This window comes from Crocodylus porosus, unplaced genomic scaffold, assembly GCF_001723895.1.
Source record: "Crocodylus porosus isolate Cpor-Errol unplaced genomic scaffold, CroPor_comp1, whole genome shotgun sequence".
In the NCBI taxonomy this organism is placed as follows: Eukaryota; Metazoa; Chordata; order Crocodylia; family Crocodylidae; genus Crocodylus; species Crocodylus porosus.
Window position 1 is genome coordinate 102,136,342 of NW_017728906.1, and position 8,710 is coordinate 102,145,051.

Below are 8,710 nucleotides of genomic sequence, written 5' to 3' on the forward strand. Positions count from 1 at the left end.
TCTATAAACTCACTAGGGGGGACCAGAAGGGTTTGGGGGAGACGCTGTTTCCCCTAGCGCCCCCTGGCATGACAAGGAATAATGGACACAAATTATTGGAGAGTAGGTTTAGATTAGACATCCGCAAGAACTACTTCACTGTCAGGGCGGCAAGGATCTGGAACCAACTTCCAAGGGAAGTGGTGCCACCTTCTACCCTGAGGATCTTTAAGAAGAGGCTTGATGCCTACCTGGCTGGACTCATTTGAGTCCAGTTTTTCTCCCGCCCAGGCGGGGGGTTGGACTTGAAGATCTACAAGATCCCTTCCGACCCTACTTCTATGATTCTGTGATAAGAAGCCAGGGAGTCTTACACTCAGGATTACCCCACGCAGCTCCAAGCTAACCTGGTCTGAGGCATCCAGGCCTCAGCAGAAGGAAGGAAGGAAGCTTGCTTTACATTACTTCCTATGTGTAGAACCCATGAAAACCAAGGGTGTTTTATGTGTGGTATGTTTATGGTATGTTGTGCATACACAAAAATAAAGTACTTGTATCTGGTTTTGTAAGAGCAATACCCCAAGTTCCTCTGAAGTGCAGTTGTATGCAAACTCTAGTAATCATGCTATTTATCTTGAGCGCCAAACTTGCAGGTTCTTTAGCTAGGAGGACTGATTCTACATCACACCACTGACACCAGAAGGAGTCAGCATGACTTCCTCTTGCACCGACTCCAAGAGAAGTCAGTATGACAGAAAGAGTCAAACTACATGCAAGAAAGATTGAAGTCTTGGCTTTCTCTCTGTCCTATGATTCCCATTCTCTGTGTTAAATGATCCAGAAATTTAGCTCATATCTTTAAATATTAGCATGGCTGTTCTGTCAGTGTGAAACTGCATCTTATCATGTGAATAAATGATTAATTTAAAATTTGCCACTATATGAAGCTAGTACCATACTAACAACTATATGAATCAGCACTGGGCCAAACCCTTAGGTTATTGTTATCAGTTCAAGTATTTATTGCCTTGTATTGCCTCTCACATTACTTAAAAAGAGCCACCAAGAGGAAAGCATTTACAGAGGATTTAAAAGTTTGCCTTGGACCTGCTTATCCCTTTTCTTTATTTCTTTATTTTTTAAAATGCAGCAGCACCAACTTTCAGAGAAATTTTATTATGGGTACTCAAAGAGTTTGACAGCAAACTCAACTGTAGGTATTTCAACCTGTTCCGCAAATGCCACCATTTGCAATGGCACATCTTGTGTACTACCTGAGAATGATTTCAACAAGGTTTTAAGTGTAATTTTAAGTACTGTCATAACAGTCATGTTGGCAATGGTGATGTTCGCCATGGGTTGCAATGTGGAGATAAAAAAATTTTGGGAGCACATAAAAAGACCATGGGGTATTTTCGTGGGCTTCCTCTGTCAGTTTGGAATTATGCCTCTCACAGGCTTTGTGCTGTCTGTCGCCTTCAATGTGAAACCTATTCAAGCTGTTGTAGTGCTCATCATGGGATGCTGTCCAGGTGGAACTTCTTCCAACATCCTAGCATACTGGGTAGATGGTGACATGGATCTAAGGTAAGAGCCTCTGCTCTGTACAGAGACAATTTTTTTTTGTTCAGTATAATAAATTTTGTTTCAGGGACTATACATATCTGTTCAGTTCAAAGCACATTAAGGCCTGGAAGCCTGGTTGAGGCTTTTAGTAATTATTATGAACTTTGTAAGCAAAAGTCAGTGAATATAGCATAAGGCAATAACCAGTTTTTAATCTAATGCCCTATTAAAGAAATCACTAATGGAAAAAATATTTATCCACCTTCATGTTCTACAAAATGGGTAGGCTTGGAAAGTTTACCCTTTTATAGCTAACAAGAACCAAAATTATTCATGATAATTCTGTCTGCTTCTGTCACTATGCAAAATTTTGAAACTGAAGGAATGCTTTATGGGTTACAAACCACAAGCTGGTGCAGTCCTGTCTACCGGGTGCAATGAAAAAAGCTCCTTTGTGGATGTGATGATCTCAGTGGCAGGTCACTTGGCTGCAACTTCAAGACTCTGTGAAGTCAGAAATTGTGATATGTCAGGCAGCTGGCATGTTCACAGACATCAAACACAGGGTAGAATTGAACCCTGCTCTTGATGGAAATCCCAAGACGCATTTTTTAATTCTTTAGCTCTAACAGCCTTTACAAATGAGCAATATTTTTTTAAATAATCCTGATTACTTTGTTCTAAAATAAACAGCATAGTCTCTCCACTTCCCACAGAGTTTCATAAATTACAGCATTCATCCAATTTATCATATGCCAGTCTGAACTAGCAATGGAAAAACTAATAGAAGTAGGAGAGATGTGAAACTGTGGTGAACAAGCTAAGAATTTTAATATTTGCAGCTTTAATAAGTCATTTTTTCCATGTTATGAAAACAATGAATTTCTCTGTAACATACAGGTGTTAATGCAAGATGTGGTTTTTTAGTACAGTATATAATCAACTCTGCTAATCACCAGCTTCCTCACTGTGGAAAAAAGACCTATAATATAAATTGCAAAGTACTTTATTTCAATAAAGTACAGCTCTGACAAAACCACAAATGGAAGGCAATTCAGCAATAAAGCTGAAATTCTGTCATGGTCTTGACCCATTTCACCTGGGAAGAACAGTGCCCACAGAACCAAATCTCTCTGTCACACCAGTATAAATTTAGTGTAATTCCACTGAATTCAGTGGTATAAATCTGGACTGACAGTGAAATAAATGAGAGTAGAATCTGGCCCTAAGTTTTTAAGAAGCTTCTTGAAGGAAGACGTATATTAAAACAGCTGTAAAGAAAGGAGTTATTCTAATATCTTGTTGTAGTTACTGTTATTGTTATTGTTGTGATATAAAATCCACAAGCAAAAGTAAGGAGTCAGGTGATGGTCCCCGTATCAAGAAATTCAGATACAGTATTTAAGGTAAACAAAACAGAAGCAGATTTACTCTCCTAAGAAAAGAACCAGCTCAAATGCTATGTGTTCCTCCAGTGAAGAACCAGATGCTTCATCCATGAGTAACCCTACAAATAACAAACTGATCTTTTTCGGAAGGTGGGAGAATATGCAGCCTGCTTGTGCTAACTCCCCATTTTATGAAACTTATGTGCTTTGTCTCTCTTACCAGTTGACTACACCAACACTGTAGGTATCTTAAGCTACCCCACTACTGCAGCTGGGAACTACGAATGCAGCTCATGTGAACACAGCCAGTCTAAGCTATCTTAAATCTAACTAGCTCAAACATCAATAATAGTGCCATGGTAGCATGGGTTCAGCACTGGCTGTACAATCTCAGACCTACCCCACAGCTTTAAGGCAGGTAACACTACACCACTACTGCTTTCATCATGGTTGCTAGATTGATTGTGTGTATCTACACATGCTACAAGCACACCTTGGAGTTCACTGAAAACCCTTCCGGTGTGCCTGCATTATGGTCTGAGTGAGGTCATCAATGCCTATGAAGAAATAGAGCCACCCTGTGTCTTCAGGCTTGCAAATCTCAGTTGAGGTCTCTGCGCTGTGGTACAACTGATAGCAAATGAACAGGGAAGTTTTCTGACAGTAGGAGCTACTGCAACTTCTTGCTGGCATCATCCAATCCCTGCACTCTTTCCTGCCCAAGTGCAGGGGGAGTGGACCAGATGATCTGTAAGGTCCCTTCCACCCCCGCAAAAACTATGAAACTATGAAATTTGAGGCTTAGTGTTATCCCAAGAGTTTGTTCTGGCACTATGCTCAGGGTCTCAGGACTATGCCAAGCTGTTTGCACTGCAAATTTGAGAGTGTGGATACATGTGCAATGGGTGTGAGAGGACTAGGAGCTTATATCTTTGTCAGAATGCCAGACTCGCTCATAACCAGGGATCTGATAAAAAAAAATCCCCAATTTTTTAATTAAAAAAACCCCCAAAAGTCACATTTCTCCATGATTAAAATGAAACACCAGTAGATAGATAGATAGATAGACAGATAGATAGAGTTTCACTTTAATCACAGAAAAATGTGGCTTTTGAGCTACTTGTTTTCATCTGAAAATTGGGTGGGGAGGGGGACATTAATCAGAGAAAAGCAGAATTCCTGTTCATAACATGATAGGGACAAACACTTCAGGTCTCTAGAAGTCCTGAGAGAGGCCACTGGGAACACATGCAAAACAGCTTCAACATTACATTGGGCAAGCAGTAACAGGTAGGCAAGACAAGACCCATGGGAAATTCAGTGTGAACCATTTACAATACACATAACAGAATAAAGATGAAGTTTCTGCTTTCACTTGGACTTTTTCTTTTTTCAGGAAAAGCAGAGCTCTGAGATTTCTTCAACTCAGTTTTGTGTATATATGCAATAAACTGATTGTAGCCAGTAGCATTTCTTGTGCAACGTTTCATAAGCTAGTAAACTGCAATAAGAAAATGAGAGGACCCACTGGAAAGAATGAGATGCACTGTAACCCTATAACTCATTTCTTTGCAGCGTCAGCATGACAACATGTTCCACCTTACTGGCAATGGGGATGATGCCACTTTGTCTCTTTGTGTATACCAAAATGTGGACAGACACTGGCTCAATTGTACTCCCCTATGATAGTATAGGTGAGTCAAGCAAATCACTCTTTTCCTTTTACCCATCTTCCATATTCTTCCTTTCTTGATATCAACCATGTTTTGTAACATCACCATACAGTGTCAGACTGATAGAGACCCATAAGTTAAAGGTATTTTTAAAGGTAAATTTATGGGATTTAGGTGCTCACATGCCTTTAACAATCTAGCTGAAATGGACCCAGTAACTTCTCATCTTGCAAGATGGAGCCCTAAAGCTATTAGAAACTGGTACAAATACTTACCACAGGGTTGTGCAAATCACTATACATGAATGATGTCATAATCTTTTTGGAAATGTGGTGAAAATATAAAATCATTCAGGTTTAGAGGTTTGCCCTGACCTAAACTAAATCTGGATTTGGGGAGGGCACAAATCCCACAAAGTAGTGAGTCCTGGGACTATGACCCAGCAAAGTAAACAAAAAAAAAAGGGTCACAGTTCTGCCTGGGACTAGTAATGGTTTCTGTAACCAATGGGATGCAAGGATTTGATATAGATAGCATTATATCTGGCTGCCTTTGACTCCCCAACCTAAATGACCAATTTATAACTGGGGACAATATTCAGCCAAATCTGGAACTCTGAGGCTATAGGGAAGGACATTAAGTAATCTTCCCCCACACCCTCTAAACATGTGCCTGCAATTAAGTGTGCAATTAAACTCACTGAGTATGGTTGCAACTCTGAAATCTAAAGAAAGTGACAGAAAGGCACCATCAGGAATTTGACTTATGGCTTAATTTGATTCCACGCAGGAAACCTCAGCCTGCTACAAAGCAGAAATTGTGGATGGTTGCTTGAATTCACTGAGAATATGCCTTTGCTTAGACTTCAGAACAGACTTAAATGCTTTCCAGTACTGAGCCTTTAACGCTTACTGTTATAGGATCCAAATCTGTTGCCAAAACGTATTCATTCTCCATACAAGCATAGTCACCATTATATACTTTTTAATTTCAGTTCAAAAAATAATCATGAAACCTGTTTATGTTTTATAAAATCAATAGCAAGAAAAATGCCCTCAACAAAACAAGTTCTAAGCTGGGTACTGTTGTATTCCAACAGAAACACCTGCAGGCAAAATGAACATTTAATACTACAATAAATAAATAGTAGATCACAGGATAGTAATGATTAACACACTGAAAGTGCTGTACGCTATTTGAATCTAGGTGGGTGAGCACATAACTTTGTAACAGAATTACAATTAACTCATTTGGTTGCCAAAGATAATACACTTCATAGTAAAGAATGTGTGCACGCATGTGTATGTGTACAACAGATGCCTGCTATTTAAATTTGTTCTGTCTGTTTATTGTATGTTTCCTTATTATAACTCTTCTTTTATAAATGTGATTTAATCATATTGCAGGAATTTCACTGGTGGCCCTTGTAATTCCTGTTTCGCTTGGAATATATGTTAACCATAGATGGCCCAAAAAAGCAAAAACTATACTTAAGGTAAGATATGATAGCTATATATACTTTTAAACCACTATTTATTATAGGCCAGAATATGGTTTTTGTGGCATTTCTTGAGTAATACATTACTACAAGGGTTGTAACTGCAATGAAATTCACAGCAGAAAACAAATAAATATCTTATTGCTTATAAATGTATACATTTCATACATTATTGTTAACCAGTATTCACCAGTGAGTGATTTAATATATAATGTCTGTGTGTGTGTGTGTGTGTGTGTGTGTGTGTTTGTGTGTACACTTGTTTTTTTTTAGTGCAAGGCTAACCTAAATAAACAAAAAAATTAATCCATACAGTTCAATTTCAAAAAAATATATAATTATTATAAATAGGAAAGAAAAATTAATTTGGCAATTTTTGTAATTACATTTTAGCAATTTTTAAATGATTATTTCATTTTCAAACAAAACACCTGAAATGGTATATTTTAAAAATGTTTAAAGAAAAATTTTCACCTTCCAATTTTTTTCCAGCTCAAATTAGTCATAAAAATTAACGCACATTCACAGATAGCTTTAGTACCCCCAAGCAGCACTTTCTGATACATAAAATGACCAAAATAAAACTGCCCAGATGTACGTGTTACATTTAGTGTTAACAGAAATGGAATTATTATAGTCCCTATCTTATTAAGTTCTAAGTGTTTCAGAGAGGTGCTGAGCACACTCAACTTTCATTAATTGTCCTTTAATTAATATGAATAGGCACTTACCTCAATATCTGTCACCCTTTACGTGGTACAAGATCAACACAAAAATTATCTGTATGTCAAACATGTTGTATTTATCTGTAGCTACTAATACATGCAGGCACTATCAAGTCTTTAATCCAAAAATGTACTTACTTCTATTCTATTCATTTTTAGGGAAAGGCACCTTAAAATTGGTGATGTGCCTTTTAAACATATTTTTGCAGCACTAAATGAAAGAAGAAACCACTTTAAATGCTTATTATCCAACACATAAACAAATACAGGGTGCTGTAAGATCAAAAATGATACTCAGGCGTAGCTTGCCTTCTGTAGTGCACTGAAGCATCAAGTAAAGGCCAGATAAAGCAGACAGAGCTGACAGACTTGAGCTCAGATAATGGCAAATGAGGAGATAAGAGTGCAAATAGAATACAAGAAGTAAAATCAAACTAGATTTTCACAGCCAGACCCTATTTCTCTCTTTCAGAAAATTCAGGTTAACAGCTCAGTCCAAAACCCTAAGAGGAATTGTTGCATTATTTCACTATTAAAAACCACAAAACATGTGTGATTAAATTTTTATTGCAAAAGTATGTCTTTAAATACAGGATTTTTAGTTATCATTTGACTGAATACTTTAATGGAATCAAAACTTCTCACCGTCAAAAAGGCTACATAAAGCTGTCCATGTGTAAACACAGGCTTAGGAATATAAATACATATTTTGTCAAAAGTCTTACCTGGTGACTTGTTTATAGTCATAGAATAAGAGGGCCCTTGTATACATGACTAAGGGCCCTTGTACATGTGAGGAAATTGCCCCTTTTAGTGGTTTAATTGCCCTTTTTAAGGATTTAATTGCATAACAGTGCACACATTCAGCAGCATGTTACAATTAAATTTTGTAACAGTACACACATTTGGCAGCATATTTCGATTTAAATGACTTTTTTACATAGCAAACTAAAACACGTCCCATGTATTTTAGTTTGCTACATAACGAATTACAGTAATATTCCTCCTGTGTACAAGGGCCCTATCCAGAGAAGGCAGCAGGGACAGTGCATGGGGGCCTGGAAGCCCAGGTGTGCTCAGGGAAGTTTGGGTTTAGCAGGCTTCCAGAGCCCCATGCACCTTCTCCAACACCTTCTCCAGCTGCCAGCACAACCAACCACCCTCCTGCCACCTTCCTGTGGCAGACAGCCCATTCCTGGGCAGTCCCAGGCAGCAGGAAAGTGGCAGAGACAGTACACGGGGCACTGGAAGCCACCCAAGCCCAAGCTTCCATGAGCACACCCAGGTGTCCAGCACCCCACACAATGGTGGATCTGGTGAGCTGGGGCTGCACCCATTCAGCTAACACCCTGGCCAGGTGGCCCTGAGAGGCCTTGGAGAGAAGCACTGGGCCCTCCACAGCTCAGGGGCTGCATAACCCAGTAGTTCATGCAAGCAGGCTCCACCAAGGGAAAAAAAAAGTGGTGAGGGGCCTGATCTTATTTATTTTTTTCTCCCAGAGCTTGCCTGTGTCTCCCATGGCCAGGGACTGACCTGCCACTGAGCCGCCCAGCCCCTGACCTGCACAGAACCCCCGTGCTTCCCTCTGCAGTGGCAGCACCTCTGGGTAGCACCCACCTACTGGCAACCCACCAGGGTGGTCCCAGGGGTGCTACTGCCATGGACGGAAGAACCGGGGCCTCCCACAGCTCAGGGCCTGCCAGCAGCTCACCCCCCCAGCTGCAGGAGAGGTAGGCAAGCTCCAAGGGGGGCAGGGAGAAACAATTGGGTCCCTCACCAACCTTTTTTTTTCCCTTTGGCAGAGCCTGCCTGCTCCACAGTGGAGGAGCCCAGTGCTTCATTCTAGCTTGGACTTGCCTGCTTAGCCTGTAAACCAGAGCA

The 8,710-nt window shown here is 39.8% G+C and overlaps 1 protein-coding gene and 1 long non-coding RNA gene across 2 annotated transcripts in view; one reads left to right on the forward strand and one right to left on the reverse strand.

Annotated features, from left to right (window-relative positions):
* Positions 1-340: 340 nt before the first annotated feature.
* The window catches only part of SLC10A2 (solute carrier family 10 member 2), a 16,195-nt gene continuing 7,825 nt past the window's right edge, over positions 341-8,710 (forward strand). Inside the window, exons 1-3 of the mRNA XM_019529680.1 lie at positions 341-1,566; positions 4,509-4,627; positions 6,013-6,101. Coding sequence (XP_019385225.1) covers positions 1,124-1,566; positions 4,509-4,627; positions 6,013-6,101 — 651 coding nt within the window. The 5' untranslated portion in view covers positions 341-1,123. The remainder of the gene's footprint in view (positions 1,567-4,508; positions 4,628-6,012; positions 6,102-8,710) is intronic.
* The window catches only part of LOC109306346, a 100,455-nt gene continuing 93,475 nt past the window's right edge, over positions 1,731-8,710 (reverse strand). The window contains exon 3 of the long non-coding RNA XR_002099955.1: positions 1,731-2,049. This is a non-coding gene — a long non-coding RNA (uncharacterized LOC109306346). The remainder of the gene's footprint in view (positions 2,050-8,710) is intronic.